The sequence below is a fragment of the Oncorhynchus keta genome, chromosome 4, assembly GCF_023373465.1.
Source record: "Oncorhynchus keta strain PuntledgeMale-10-30-2019 chromosome 4, Oket_V2, whole genome shotgun sequence".
NCBI lineage: Eukaryota > Metazoa > Chordata > Actinopteri > Salmoniformes > Salmonidae > Oncorhynchus > Oncorhynchus keta.
Window position 1 is genome coordinate 87,257,528 of NC_068424.1, and position 18,058 is coordinate 87,275,585.

Below are 18,058 nucleotides of genomic sequence, written 5' to 3' on the forward strand. Positions count from 1 at the left end.
CGCTACGGCACAACCCAAGGGGGGACGCCAACCCAACTTTCAACTCTCACTCGAAGACTCTGCGTAATGCATTAGTCTGTGTTTATATGTATAGGTGATCAGGCTGACTGTGTGTGTGTCTCTCTCTCTCTCTGTAGATCCGTGTGATCCGTCCTCCTAACTATGCGGGGCCGTTGATGCTGGGATTCCTGCTGGCAGTGATAGGAGGACTGGCTTACCTCCGCAGAAACAACCTGGAATTCCTCTACAACAAGAACGTCTGGGCCTTCTCTGCTCTGGTAGGAACACACTGGTTCATTATGTAGCTGAGAATCAAAGTTATGGATGAATAAGTGTTGAGTCATTGTCAACGGTGTGTGTTCTCTCTAGTGTTTCTGCCTGATCATGACTTCAGGTCAGATGTGGAACCACATTAGAGGACCTCCCTACGCCCACAAGAACCCCACCACTGGACAAGTGGTACGTCCCTCTCTCTCTCTATAGATATCTCTTAACATAACCCCACCACTGGACAAGTGGTACGTCCCTCTCTATCTCTATAGATATCTCTTAACATAACCCCACCACTGGACAAGTGGTACGTCCCTCTCTATCTCTATAGATATCTCTTAACAACCCCACTGCTGGACTAGTGGTACGTCCCTCTCTCTCTCTATAGATATCTCTTAACAACCCCACTGCTGGACTAGTGGTACGTCCCTCTCTCTCTCTATAGATATCTCTTAACAACCCCACTGCTGGACTAGTGGTACGTCCCTCTCTCTCTATAGATATCTCTTAACATAACCCCACCACTGGACAAGTGGTACGTCCCTCTCTCTCTATAGATATCTCTTAACATAACCCCACCACTGGACAAGTGGTACGTCCCTCTCTATCTCTATAGATATCTCTTAACATAACCCCACCACTGGACTAGTGGTACGTCCCTCTCTCTCTATAGATATCTCTTAACATAACCCCACCACTGGACTAGTGGTACGTCCCTCTCTCTCTCTATAGATATCTCTTAACATAACCCCACCACTGGACAAGTGGTACGTCCCTCTCTCTCTCTATAGATATCTCTTAACATAACCCCACCACTGGACAAGTGGTACGTCCCTCTCTATCTCTATAGATATCTCTTAACATAACCCCACCACTGGACAAGTGGTACGTCCCTCTCTCTCTCTATAGATATCTCTTAACATAACCCCACCACTGGACAAGTGGTACGTCCCTCTCTCTCTCTCTATAGATATCTCTTAACATAACCCCACCACTGGACTAGTGGTACGTCCCTCTCTCTCTCTATAGATATCTCTTAACATAACCCCACTGCTGGACTAGTGGTACGTCCCTCTCTCTCTCTATAGATATCTCTTAACATAACCCCACCACTGGGACTAGTGGTACGTCCTCTCTCTCTCTATAGATATCTCTTAACATAACCCCACCACTGGACTAGTGGTACGTCCCTCTCTCTCTCTATAGATATCTCTTAACATAACCCCACCACTGGACTAGTGGTACGTCCCTCTCTCTCTCTATAGATATCTCTTAACATAACCCCACCACTGGACAAGTGGTACGTCCCTCTCTCTCTCTATAGATATCTCTTAACATAACCCCACCGCTGGACTAGTGGTACGTCCCTCTCTCTCTCTATAGATATCTCTTAACATAACCCCACTGCTGGACTAGTGGTACGTCCCTCTCTCTCTCTATAGATATCTCTTAACATAACCCCACCACTGGACTAGTGGTACGTCCCTCTCTCTCTCTATAGATATCTCTTAACATAACCCCACCACTGGACTAGTGGTACGTCCCTCTCTCTCTCTATAGATATCTCTTAACATAACCCCACCACTGGACTAGTGGTACGTCCCTCTCTCTCTCTATAGATATCTCTTAACATAACCCCACCACTGGACTAGTGGTACGTCCCTCTCTCTCTCTATAGATATCTCTTAACATAACCCCACTGCTGGACTAGTGGTACGTCCCTCTCTCTCTCTATAGATATCTCTTAACCCCACCACTGGACAAGTGGTACGTCCCTCTCTCTCTCTATAGATATCTCTTAACATAACCCCACTGCTGGACTAGTGGTACGTCCCTCTCTCTCTCTATAGATATCTCTTAACATAACCCCACTGCTGGACTAGTGGTACGTCCCTCTCTCTCTCTATAGATATCTCTTAACATAACCCCACTGCTGGACTAGTGGTACGTCCCTCTCTCTCTCTATAGATATCTCTTAACATAACCCCACTGCTGGACTAGTGGTACGTCCCTCTCTCTCTCTATAGATATCTCTTAACATAACCCCACCACTGGACTAGTGGTACGTCCCTCTCTCTCTCTATAGATATCTCTTAACATAACCCCACCACTGGACAAGTGGTACGTCCCTCTCTCTCTCTATAGATATCTCTTAACATAACCCCACTGCTGGACTAGTGGTACGTCCTCTCTCTCTCTATAGATATCTCTTAACATAACCCCACTGCTGGACTAGTGGTACGTCTCTCTCTCTCTCTATAGATATCTCTTAACATAACCCCACCACTGGACTAGTGGTACGTCCCTCTCTCTCTCTATAGATATCTCTTAACATAACCCCACTGCTGGACTAGTGGTACGTCCCTCTCTCTCTCTATAGATATCTCTTAACATAACCCCACTGCTGGACTAGTGGTACGTCCCTCTCTCTCTCTCTCTATAGATATCTCATAACCCCACCACTGGACAAGTGGTACGTCCCTCTCTCTCTCTATAGATATCTCTTAACCCCACCACTGGACAAGTGGTACGTCCCTCTCTCTCTCTATAGATATCTCTTAACATAACCCCACTGCTGGACTAGTGGTACGTCCCTCTCTCTCTCTCTATAGATATCTCTTAACATAACCCCACTGCTGGACAAGTGGTACGTCCCTCTCTCTCTCTCTATAGATATCTCTTAACATAACCCCACCACTGGACTAGTGGTACGTCCCTCTCTCTCTCTATAGATATCTCTTAACCCCACCACTGGACAAGTGGTACGTCCCTCTCTCTCTATAGATATCTCTTAACATAACCCCACTGCTGGACTAGTGGTACGTCCCTCTCTCTCTCTCTATAGATATCTCTTAACATAACCCCACCACTGGACAAGTGGTACGTCCCTCTCTCTCTCTATAGATATCTCTTAACATAACCCCACTGCTGGACTAGTGGTACGTCCCTCTCTCTCTCTATAGATATCTCTTAACATAACCCCACCACTGGACTAGTGGTACGTCCCTCTCTCTCTCTATAGATATCTCTTAACATAACCCCACTGCTGGACTAGTGGTACGTCCCTCTCTCTCTCTATAGATATCTCTTAACATAACCCCACCACTGGACTAGTGGTACGTCCCTCTCTCTCTCTATAGATATCTCTTAACCCCACCACTGGACAAGTGGTACGTCCCTCTCTCTCTCTATAGATATCTCTTAACATAACCCCACTGCTGACTATCTCTCTCTCTATAGATATCTCATAACCCCACTGCTGGACTAGTGGTACGTCCCTCTCTCTCTATAGATATCTCTTAACATAACCCCACTGCTGGACTAGTGGTACGTCCCTCTCTCTCTCTATAGATATCTCTTAATATCTCTTACCACTGGGACTAGATATCTCTTCTATAGATATCTCTTAACCCCACCACTGGACAAGTGGTACGTCCCTCTCTCTCTATAGATATCTCTTAACATAACCCCACCACTGGACTAGTGGTACGTCCCTCTCTCTCTCTATAGATATCTCTTAACATAACCCCACCACTGGACTAGTGGTACGTCCCTCTCTCTCTCTATAGATATCTCTTAACATAACCCCACTGCTGGACTAGTGGTACGTCCCTCTCTCTCTCTATAGATATCTCTTAACATAACCCCACCACTGGACTAGTGGTACGTCCCTCTCTCTCTCTCTATAGATATCTCTTAACATAACCCCACCACTGGACAAGTGGTACGTCCCTCTCTCTCTCTATAGATATCTCTTAACATAACCCCACTGCTGGACTAGTGGTACGTCCCTCTCTCTCTCTCTATAGATATCTCTTAACATAACCCCACTGCTGGACTAGTGGTACGTCCCTCTCTCTCTCTATAGATATCTCTTAACATAACCCCACTGCTGGACTAGTGGTACGTCCCTCTCTCTCTCTATAGATATCTCTTAACATAACCCCACTGCTGGACTAGTGGTACGTCCCTCTCTCTCTCTATAGATATCTCTTAACATAACCCCACTGCTGGACAAGTGGTACGTCCCTCTCTCTCTCTCTATAGATATCTCTTAACATAACCCCACTGCTGGACTAGTGGTACGTCCCTCTCTCTCTCTATAGATATCTCATAACATAACCCCACTGCTGGACTAGTGGTACGTCCCTCTCTCTCTCTATAGATATCTCTAACATAACCCCACTGCTGGACTAGTGGTACGTCCCTCTCTCTCTATAGATATCTCTTAACATAACCCCACTGCTGGACTAGTGGTACGTCCCTCTCTCTCTCTATAGATATCTCTTAACATAACCCCACTGCTGGACTAGTGGTACGTCCCTCTCTCTCTCTATAGATATCTCTTAACATAACCCCACCACTGGACAAGTGGTACGTCCCTCTCTCTCTCTATAGATATCTCTTAACATAACCCCACCACTGGACAAGTGGTACGTCCCTCTCTCTCTCTCTCTATAGATATCTCTTAACCCCACCACTGGACTAGTGGTACGTCCCTCTCTCTCTCTATAGATATCTCTTAACAACCCCACTGCTGGACAAGTGGTACGTCCCTCTCTCTCTCTATAGATATCTCTTAACATAACCCCACCACTGGACAAGTGGTACCTCCCTCTCTCTCTCTATAGATATCTCTTAACATAACCCCACCACTGGACTAGTGGTACGTCCCTCTCTCTCTCTATAGATATCTCTTAACATAACCCCACTGCTGGACTAGTGGTACGTCCCTCTCTCTCTCTCTATAGATATCTCTTAACCCCACCACTGGACAAGTGGTACGTCCCTCTCTCTCTCTCTATAGATATCTCTTAACATAACCCCACTGCTGGACTAGTGGTACGTCCCTCTCTCTCTCTATAGATATCTCTTAACCCCACTGCTGGACAAGTGGTACGTCCCTCTCTCTCTCTATAGATATCTCTTAACCCCACCACTGGACTAGTGGTACGTCCCTCTCTCTCTCTATAGATATCTCTTAACCCCACTGCTGGACTAGTGGTACGTCCCTCTCTCTCTCTATAGATATCTCTTAACATAACCCCACTGCTGGACTAGTGGTACGTCCCTCTCTCTCTCTCTATAGATATCTCTTAACCCCACCACTGGACTAGTGGTACGTCCCTCTCTCTCTCTCTATAGATATCTCTTAACCCCACTGCTGGACTAGTGGTACGTCCCTCTCTCTCTCTATAGATATCTCTTAACATAACCCCACTGCTGGACAAGTGGTACGTCCCTCTCTCTCTCTATAGATATCTCTTAACCCCACCACTGGACAAGTGGTACGTCCCTCTCTCTCTTTATAGATATCTCTTAACATAACCCCACTGCTGGACTAGTGGTACGTCCCTCTCTCTCTCTATAGATATCTCTTAACATAACCCCACCACTGGACAAGTGGTACGTCCCTCTCTCTCTCTATAGATATCTCTTAACATAACCCCACTGCTGGACTAGTGGTACGTCCCTCTCTCTCTCTATAGATATCTCTTAACATAACCCCACCACTGGACAAGTGGTACGTCCCTCTCTCTCTCTCTATAGATATCTCTTAACCCCACCACTGGACAAGTGGTACGTCCCTCTCTCTCTCTATAGATATCTCTTAACATAACCCCACCACTGGACTAGTGGTACGTCCCTCTCTCTCTCTCTATAGATATCTCTTAACATAACCCCACCACTGGACTAGTGGTACGTCCCTCTCTCTCTCTATAGATATCTCTTAACATAACCCCACTGCTGGACTAGTGGTACGTCCCTCTCTCTCTCTATAGATATCTCTTAACCCCACCACTGGACTAGTGGTACGTCCCTCTCTCTCTCTATAGATATCTCTTAACCCCACCACTGGACAAGTGGTACGTCCCTCTCTCTCTCTATAGATATCTCTTAACATAACCCCACCACTGGACAAGTGGTACGTCCCTCTCTCTCTCTCTCTTAACATAACCCCACCACTGGACTAGTGGTACGTCCCTCTCTCTCTCTATAGATATCTCTTAACCCCCCACCACTGGACTAGTGGTACGTCCCTCTCTCTCTCTATAGATATCTCTTAACATAACCCCACCACTGGACTAGTGGTACGTCCCTCTCTCTCTCTATAGATATCTCTTAACCCCACCACTGGACAAGTGGTACGTCCCTCTCTCTCTCTATAGATATCTCTTAACATAACCCCACTGCTGGACTAGTGGTACGTCCCTCTCTCTCTCTATAGATATCTCTTAACCCCACCACTGGACTAGTGGTACGTCCCTCTCTCTCTCTATAGATATCTCTTAACCCCACCACTGGACAAGTGGTACGTCCCTCTCTCTCTCTATAGATATCTCTTAACCCCACCACTGGACAAGTGGTACGTCCCTCTCTCTCTATAGATATCTCTTAACATAACCCCACCACTGGACTAGTGGTACGTCCCTCTCTCTCTCTATAGATATCTCTTAACATAACCCCACTGCTGGACTAGTGGTACGTCCCTCTCTCTCTATAGATATCTCTTAACATAACCCCACCACTGGACTAGTGGTACGTCCCTCTCTCTCTCTCTCTATAGATATCTCTTAACATAACCCCACCACTGGACAAGTGGTACGTCCCTCTCTCTCTCTATAGATATCTCTTAACATAACCCCACTGCTGGACTAGTGGTACGTCCCTCTCTCTCTATAGATATCTCTTAACATAACCCCACCACTGGACTAGTGGTACGTCCCTCTCTCTCTCTCTATAGATATCTCTTAACATAACCCCACTGCTGGACTAGTGGTACGTCCCTCTCTCTCTCTATAGATATCTCTTAACATAACCCCACTGCTGGACTAGTGGTACGTCCCTCTCTCTCTCTATAGATATCTCTTAACATAACCCCACTGCTGGACTAGTGGTACGTCCCTCTCTCTCTCTATAGATATCTCTTAACCCCACCACTGGACAAGTGGTACGTCCCTCTCTCTCTCTATAGATATCTCTTAACCCCACCACTGGACTAGTGGTACGTCCCTCTCTCTCTCTATAGATATCTCTTAACCCCACCACTGGACTAGTGGTACGTCCCTCTCTCTCTCTATAGATATCTCTTAACATAACCCCACTGCTGGACTAGTGGTACGTCCCTCTCTCTCTCTCTATAGATATCTCTTAACCCCACCACTGGACAAGTGGTACGTCCCTCTCTCTCTCTATAGATATCTCTTAACCCCACCACTGGACTAGTGGTACGTCCCTCTCTCTCTCTATAGATATCTCTTAACCCCACCACTGGACAAGTGGTACGTCCCTCTCTCTCTCTATAGATATCTCTTAACATAACCCCACCACTGGACAAGTGGTACGTCCCTCTCTCTCTCTATAGATATCTCTTAACATAACCCCACCACTGGACTAGTGGTACGTCCCTCTCTCTCTCTATAGATATCTCTTAACATAACCCCACCACTGGACTAGTGGTACGTCCCTCTCTCTCTCTATAGATATCTCTTAACCCCACCACTGGACAAGTGGTACGTCCCTCTCTCTCTATAGATATCTCTTAACATAACCCCACTGCTGGACTAGTGGTACGTCCCTCTCTCTCTCTATAGATATCTCTTAACCCCACCACTGGACTAGTGGTACGTCCCTCTCTCTCTCTATAGATATCTCTTAACCCCACCACTGGACAAGTGGTACGTCCCTCTCTCTCTCTATAGATATCTCTTAACATAACCCCACCACTGGACTAGTGGTACGTCCCTCTCTCTCTCTATAGATATCTCTTAACATAACCCCACCACTGGACTAGTGGTACGTCCCTCTCTCTCTATAGATATCTCTTAACATAACCCCACCACTGGACTAGTGGTACGTCCCTCTCTCTCTCTCTATAGATATCTCTTAACATAACCCCACCACTGGACAAGTGGTACGTCCCTCTCTCTCTCTATAGATATCTCTTAACATAACCCCACTGCTGGACTAGTGGTACGTCCCTCTCTCTCTATAGATATCTCTTAACATAACCCCACTGCTGGACTAGTGGTACGTCCCTCTCTCTCTATAGATATCTCTTAACATAACCCCACCACTGGACTAGTGGTACGTCCCTCTCTCTCTCTATAGATATCTCTTAACATAACCCCACCACTGGACTAGTGGTACGTCCCTCTCTCTCTCTATAGATATCTCTTAACATAACCCCACTGCTGGACTAGTGGTACGTCCCTCTCTCTCTCTATAGATATCTCTTAACATAACCCCACTGCTGGACTAGTGGTACGTCCCTCTCTCTCTCTATAGATATCTCTTAACCCCACCACTGGACAAGTGGTACGTCCCTCTCTCTCTCTATAGATATCTCTTAACCCCACCACTGGACTAGTGGTACGTCCCTCTCTCTCTCTATAGATATCTCTTAACCCCACCACTGGACTAGTGGTACGTCCCTCTCTCTCTCTATAGATATCTCTTAACATAACCCCACTGCTGGACTAGTGGTACGTCCCTCTCTCTCTCTATAGATATCTCTTAACCCCACCACTGGACAAGTGGTACGTCCCTCTCTCTCTCTATAGATATCTCTTAACCCCACCACTGGACTAGTGGTACGTCCCTCTCTCTCTCTATAGATATCTCTTAACATAACCCCACCACTGGACTAGTGGTACGTCCCTCTCTCTCTCTATAGATATCTCTTAACATAACCCCACTGCTGGACTAGTGGTACGTCCCTCTCTCTCTATAGATATCTCTTAACCCCACCACTGGACAAGTGGTACGTCCCTCTCTCTCTCTATAGATATCTCTTAACCCCACCACTGGACTAGTGGTACGTCCCTCTCTCTCTCTATAGATATCTCTTAACATAACCCCACCACTGGACAAGTGGTACGTCCCTCTCTCTCTCTATAGATATCTCTTAACCCCACCACTGGACTAGTGGTACGTCCCTCTCTCTCTCTATAGATATCTCTTAACATAACCCCACCACTGGACTAGTGGTACGTCCCTCTCTCTCTATAGATATCTCTTAACATAACCCCACCACTGGACTAGTGGTACGTCCCTCTCTCTCTCTATAGATATCTCTTAACCCCACCACTGGACTAGTGGTACGTCCCTCTCTCTCTCTATAGATATCTCTTAACATAACCCCACCACTGGACTAGTGGTACGTCCCTCTCTCTCTCTATAGATATCTCTTAACATAACCCCACCACTGGACAAGTGGTACGTCCCTCTCTCTCTCTATAGATATCTCTTAACATAACCCCACTGCTGGACTAGTGGTACGTCCCTCTCTCTCTCTATAGATATCTCATAACATAACCCCACTGCTGGACTAGTGGTACGTCCCTCTCTCTCTCTATAGATATCTCTTAACATAACCCCACTGCTGGACTAGTGGTACGTCCCTCTCTCTCTCTATAGATATCTCTTAACATAACCCCACTGCTGGACTAGTGGTACGTCCCTCTCTCTCTCTATAGATATCTCTTAACATAACCCCACTGCTGGACTAGTGGTACGTCCCTCTCTCTCTCTATAGATATCTCTTAACATAACCCCACTGCTGGACTAGTGGTACCCTCCCTCTCTCTCTCTATAGATATCTCATAACATAACCCCACTGCTGGACTAGTGGTACGTCCCTCTCTCTCTCTATAGATATCTCTTAACATAACCCCACTGCTGGACTAGTGGTACGTCCCTCTCTCTCTCTATAGATATCTCTTAACATAACCCCACTGCTGGACTAGTGGTACGTCCCTCTCTCTCTCTATAGATATCTCTTAACATAACCCCACTGCTGGACTAGTGGTACGTCCCTCTCTCTCTCTATAGATATCTCTTAACATAACCCCACTGCTGGACAAGTGGTACGTCTCTCTCTCTCTCTATAGATATCTCTTAACATAACCCCACCACTGGACTAGTGGTACGTCCCTCTCTCTCTCTATAGATATCTCTTAACATAACCCCACTGCTGGACTAGTGGTACGTCTCTCTCTCTCTCTATAGATATCTCTTAACCCCACTGCTGGACAAGTGGTACGTCTCTCAATTCAATTCAAGGGCTTTATTGTCATGGGAAACATGTGTTAACATTGCCAAAGCAAGTGAGGTTGATAATATACAAAAGTGAAATAAACAATATTAAATGAACAGTAAACAGTACACATACAGAAGAAGTCTCTGTGTGTGTGTGCGTGTTTCTCTCTGTGTGTGTGTGCGTGTTTCTCTCTGTGTGTGTGCGTGTTTCTCTGTGTGTGTGTGCGTGTTTCTCTGTGTGCGTGTTTCTCTGTGTGTGTGCGTGTTTCTCTCTGTGTGTGTGCGTGTTTCTCTGTGTGCGTGTTTCTCTCTGTGTGTGTGCGTGTTTCTCTGTGTGCGTGTTTCTCTGTGTGTGTGTGCGTGTTTCTCTCTGTGTGTGTGCGTGTTTCTCTGTGTGTGTGTGCGTGTTTCTCTGTGTGCGTGTTTCTCTGTGTGCGTGTTTCTCTGTGTGTGTGCGTGTTTCTCTCTGTGTGTGTTCGTGTTTCTCTGTGTGCGTGTTTCTCTCTGTGTGTGTGCGTGTTTCTCTGTGTGCGTGTTTCTCTGTGTGTGTGCGTGTTTCTCTGTGTGCGTGTTTCTCTGTGTGTGTGCGTGTTTCTCTGTGTGTGTGTGTGCGTGTTTCTCTCTGTGCGTGTTTCTCTCTGTGTGTGTGTGCGTGTTTCTCTCTGTGTGTGTGCGTGTTTCTCTGTGTGCGTGTTTCTCTGTGTGCGTGTTTCTCTGTGTGTGTGCGTGTTTCTCTCTGTGTGTGTGTTAATCACTGTGTGTGTGTGTGTTAATCACTGTGTGTGTGTTAATCACTGTGTGTGTGTTAATCACTGTGTGTGTGCGTGTTTCTCTGTGTGTGTGTTTCTCTGTGTGTGTGTGCGTGTTTCTCTGTGTGTGTGTTTCTCTGTGTGTGTGTGTTAATCACTGTGTGTGTGTGTGTTAATCACTGTGTGTGTGTTAATCACTGTGTGTGTGTTGTTTCAGAGTTACATCCACGGCAGCAGTCAGGCCCAGTTTGTAGCAGAAACTCACATCGTGCTGCTCTTCAGTATCCTTTACACAACTCAGTCTGACCCCTGACCTCTAACCCTGTATGAGAGCCTCTCATTGGCTACAGCTTCTCTCTGTGACCCTTAACCTCCTGTCCCAGACTCTGCTGTTACCATGGGGATGGTGTTGTTGCACGAGGCTGCCACGTCAGATATGGACATTGGCAAGAGGAAAAGTATGTATCTAGATATCTGTCTGTCTGTCTGTCTGTCTGTCTCTGTCTCTGTCTCTGTCTCTACTACTACCACCACCATCACAACACTGTTATCATTATCACCCATACCACTACTACTACCACCACCATCACTAAACTGTTATCATTACCACCCATACTACTACTACCACCATCACTAAACTGTTATCATTATCACCCATACCACTACTACTACCACCACCATCACTAAACTGTTATCATTACCACCCATACTACTACTACCACCATCACTAAACTGTTATCATTATCACCCATACCACTACTACCACCACCACCATCACTAAACTGTTATCATTACCACCCATACTACTACTACCACCACCAATAAACTGTTATCATTACCACCCATACTACTACTACCACCACCAATAAACTGTTATCATTACCACCCATACCACTACTACCACCACCACCACCACTAAACTGTTATCATTACCACCCATACTACTACTACCACCACCAATAAACTGTTATCATTACCACCCATACCACTACTACCACCACCACCACTAAACTGTTGTCATTTTCATTACCACCCATACCACTACTACTACCACCACCAATAAACTGTTATCATTACCACCCATACCACTACTACCACCACCACCACTAAACTGTTGTCATTTTCATTACCACCCATACCACTACTACCACCACCATCACTAAACTGTTGTCATTATCATTACCACCCATACTACTACTACCACCACCATCACTAAACTGTTATCATTACCACCCATACCACTACTACTACCACCACCACTAAACTGTTATCATTACCACCCATACCACTACTACTACCACCACCACGAAACTGTTATCATTACCACCCATACCACTAATACTTCCACCACCACCACTAAACTGTTATCATTACCACCCATACCACTACTACCACCACCACCACTAAACTGTTATCATTACCACCCATACCACTACTACTACCACCACCACGAAACTGTTATCATTACCACCCATACCACTAATACTTCCACCACCACTAAACTGTTATCATTACCACCCATACCACTACTACTACCACCATCACCACTAAACTGTTATCATTACCACCATACCACAACTACTACCACCAACACCAATAAACTGTTATCATTATCAATACCACCCATACCACTACTACCACCACCACCATCAATAAACTGTTATCATTATCAATACCACCCATTCCACAACTACCACCACCATCACTAAACTGTTATCATTAACATTATCACCCATACCACTACTACCACCACCACCAATAAACTGTTATCATTATCATTACCACCCATACCACCACTACTACCACCAACACCATCACTAAACTGTTATCATTACCACCCATACCATTACTACTACCACCATCACTAAACTGTTATCATTACCACCCATACCATTACTACTACCACCATCACTAAACTGTTATCATTACCACCCATACCACTACTACTACCACTACTATTTGGAATGATAAACAATGACAATAATAGTAATAATAAGTAGGTTTCTGTTTACTATGCAGATGTTATTATTTAGTGTCCCTCAGGCTGTGGCAGGAGGACACACATTTGGCTGCTAAAACTGCACATTGTGGCTTTTCACCTAATAAATATTAGATTTAATAAACTGTTATCATTATCATTGCCACCCATACCACTACTACTAATAAATATTAGATTTTTAGTTTCAAATTCTTTGTATTGAATTGTACTTTTGGGAAATAAATATTCTCTTAGGTCTGAGTATTCTCTGAGTATTCTCTGAGTATTCTCTGAGTATTCTCTGAGTATTCTCTGAGTATTCTCTGAGTATTTGTCACAGTGTAATAGGAAATGCAGCTCTATCTCTACCTCTCCCCTGGAGCAGAGTGAGCACAGCCTGTCCTCTCTGGGCAGCCAGGTTTGTCTGTGATGACCGGTCTCTATAGCCAGACTGTCCTCTCTGGGCAGCCAGACTGTCCTCTCTGGGCAGCCAGGTTGGTCTGTGATGACCGGTCTCTATAGCCAGACTGTCCTCTCTGGGCAGCCAGGTAGGTCTGTGACGACCGGTCTCTATAGCCAGACTGTCCTCTCTGGGCAGCCAGGTAGGTCTGTGACGACCGGTCTCTATAGCAAGACTGTCCTCTCTGGGCAGCCAGGTAGGTCTGTGACGACCGGTCTCTATAGCCAGACTGTCCTCTCTGGGCAGCCAGGTAGGTCTGTGACGACCGGTCTCTATAGCCAGACTGTCCTCTCTGGGCAGCCAGGTTTGTCTGTGACGACCGGTCTCTATAGCCAGACTGTCCTCTCTGGGCAGCCAGGTTGGTCTGTGACGACCGTTCTCTATAGCCAGACTGTCCTCTCTGGGCAGCCAGGTAGGTCTGTGACGACCGTTCTCTATAGCCAGCCTGTCCTCTCTGGGCAGCCAGGTTTGTCTGTGACGACCGGTCTCTATAGACAGACTGTCCTCTCTGGGCAGCCAGGTTTGTCTGTGACGACCGGCCTCTATAGACAGACTGTCCTCTCTGGGCAGCCGGGTTTGTCTGTGACGACCGGTCTCTATAGACAGACTGTCCTCTCTGGGCAGCCAGGTTTGTCTGTGACGACCGGTCTCTATAGACAGACTGTCCTCTCTGGGCAGCCAGGTTTGTCTGTGACGACCGGTCTCTATAGACAGACTGTCCTCTCTGGGCAGCCAGGTTTGTCTGTGACGACCGGTCTCTATAGACAGACTGTCCTCTCTGGGCAGCCAGGTAGGTCTGTGACGACCGTTCTCTATAGCCAGACTGTCCTCTCTGGGCAGCCAGGTAGATCAGTGACGACCGGTCTCTATAGCCAGACTGTCCTCTCTGGGCAGCCAGGTCTGTCGTGACCTCTGCTCTCTCTCTCTCTCTCTAGTCATGTGTGTAGCAGGGATCGGTCTGGTGATGCTCTGATCGTGACCTCTGCTCTCTCTCTCTCTCTCTCTCCTTTCCCCCTCTCTGTCTCCTCTGTCTCTAGTCATGTGTGTAGCAGGGATCGGTCTGGTGATGCTCTTCTTCAGTTGGCTGCTGTCCATCTTTAGAGCTAAATACCATGGATACCCTTACAGGTGATAAACACAAACACACACACACACACACACACACACACACACACACACACACACACACACACACACACACACACACACACACACACACACACACACACACACACACACACACACACACACACACACACACACACACACACACACACACACACACACACACACACACACACACACACACACACACACACACACACACACACACACACACACACACACACACACACACACACACACACACACACACACACACACACACACACACACACACACACACACACACACACACACACACACACACACACACACACACACACACACACACACACACACACACACACACACACACACACACACACACACACACACACACACACACACACACACACACACACACACACACACACACACACACACACACACACACACACACACACACACACACACACACACACACACACACACACACACACACACACACACACACACACACACACACACACACACTTTTTTCACTCTGTGTTGTCTGACAAACTGTTTGTGTTTCCAGTTTCCTGTTGAGTTAGAGAGCTGGGAGGAAGAAGCCTGGAAGTACCAAAGTGCCTCGGACGCCACAACAACAACAACACAACAACACACCACCACAACAACAACAACAACACAACAACACCACAACAACACAACAACAACACAACAACACCACCACAACAACAACACAACAACACATCACCACAACAACACAACAACAACAACAACACCACAACAACAACACATCACCACAACAACACAACAACAACACAACAACACATCACCACAACACAACAACAACAACAACACACCACCACAACACCACAACAACACAACAACAACACCACAACAACAACAACAACAACACAACAACACACCACCACAACACAACAACACAACAACAACAACACAACAACAACAACACCACAACACAACAACACACCACCACAACACAACAACACAACAACAACAACAACACAACAACAACAACACCACAACACAACAACACATCACCACAACAACACAACAACAACACCACAACACAACAACACATCACCACAACAACAACAACAACACAACAACAACAACACAACACCACAACAACACAACAACAACACAACACCACCACAACACAACAACAACAACACACCACCACAACAACACAACAACAACAACAACACAACAACAACACATCACCACAACAAAACAACAACAACACAACAACAACAACACCACAACACAACACCACATCACCACAACAACACACCACCACAACAACACAACACCACAACAACAACAACAACACAACAACAACACATCACCACAACAAAACAACAACAACACAACAACAACAACACCACAACACAACACCACAACTCAAAAACACACCACCACAACAACACAACAACACAACATCACCACAACAACACACCAACACAACAACACCACAACACCACAACACAACATCACCACCACACCACAACACAACATCACCACCACAACACAACATCACCACCACAACACAACATCACCACCACAACACATCACCACCACACCACAACACAACATCACCACCACAACATCACCACCACAACACAACATCACCACCACAACACAACATCACCACCACACCACAACACAACATCACCACCACAACACAACACAACAACACACCACAACACAACATCACCACCACAACACAACATCACACCATAACAACACAACACAACAACACCACAACAACACAACAACACCACCACAACACCACAACTCAAAAACACAACACACCACAACACCACAACAACACACCACAACACAACATCACCACCACAACACAACATCACACCATAACAACACAACACAACAACACCACAACAACACAACAACACCACCACAACACCACAACTCAAAAACACAACACACCACAACACCACCACAACACCACAACTCAAAAACACAACACACCACAACACACCACAACACCACAACAACACACCACAACAACACACCACAGCAACACACCACAACAACACACCACAACAACAACACACCACAACACAACACAACAACACACCACAACAACACAACAACACACCACAACAACACAACAACACACCACAACAACAACACACAACAACACACCACCACAACAACACAACAACACCACAACAACAACACACCACAACACCACAACAACACACCACAACAACACAACAACACACAACAACACACCACAACACAACAACACAACAACACACCACCACAACAACACAACAACACCACAACAACACCACAACAACACCCCACATCAACACCACAACACACCACAACAACACACCACATCAACACAACAATACACAACAACACAACACAACAACACACAACAACACACCACCACAACAACACCACAACAACAACAACAACACAACAACACACCACCACAACAACACAACAACAACAACACAACAACACACCACCACAACAACACAACAACAACAACAACAACACACCACCACAACAACACAACAACAACAACAACACAACAACAACACACCACCACAACAACACCACAACAACAACAACAACACACCACCACAACAACACCACAACAACAACAACAACAACACAACAACAACACCACAACAACAACACCACAACACAACAACACATCACCACAACAACAACAACACCACCACAACAACACAACAACAACACCACCACAACACCACAACTCAAAAACACACCACAACACAACACCACCACCACAACACAAGATCACCACCACAACACAACACCACCACCACAACACCACCACAACACAAGATCACCACCACAACACCACAACTCAAAAACACACAACACCACAACATCACCACCACACCACAACACAACATCACCACCACAACACAACATCACCACACCACAACACAACATCACCACCACAACACAACATCACCACCACAACACAACATCACCACCACAACACAACATCACCACCACAACACAACATCACCACCACAACACAACACAACATCACCACCACAACACAACATCACCACCACACCACAACACAACATCACCACCACAACACAACATCACCACCACAACACAACATCACCACCACACCACAACACAACATCACCACAACACAACATCACCACCACAACACAACATCACCACCACAACACAACATCACCACCACACCACACCACAACATCACCACCACAACACAACATCACCACCACAACACAACATCACCACCACAACACAACATCACCAACACAACACAACATCACCACCACAACACAACATCACCACCACAACACAACATCACCACCACAACACAACATCACCACCACAACACAACATCACCACCACAACACAACATCACCACCACAACACAAC

General features: G+C 46.1%; 1 protein-coding gene across 3 annotated transcripts in view; it reads left to right on the forward strand.

Annotated features, from left to right (window-relative positions):
- Window positions 1–15,371, forward strand: part of LOC127929786 (magnesium transporter protein 1) — a 28,816-nt gene extending 13,445 nt beyond the window's left edge. The window contains exons 5-11 of one of the 3 annotated variants that reach the window (XM_052518145.1): window positions 138–278; window positions 370–459; window positions 11,278–11,341; window positions 11,444–11,518; window positions 14,536–14,626; window positions 15,177–15,239; window positions 15,353–15,371. In XM_052518145.1, the coding sequence (XP_052374105.1) occupies window positions 138–278; window positions 370–459; window positions 11,278–11,341; window positions 11,444–11,518; window positions 14,536–14,626; window positions 15,177–15,192 (477 nt within the window). In that variant the 3' untranslated portion in view covers window positions 15,193–15,239; window positions 15,353–15,371. Of the gene's footprint in view, window positions 1–137; window positions 279–369; window positions 460–11,277; window positions 11,342–11,443; window positions 11,519–14,433; window positions 14,627–15,176; window positions 15,299–15,352 lie in introns of those variants that run through there. The other 2 variants (XM_052518144.1, XM_052518146.1) reach the window with 2 other exon arrangements.
- The last annotated feature ends 2,687 nt before the right edge of the window (window positions 15,372–18,058 follow it).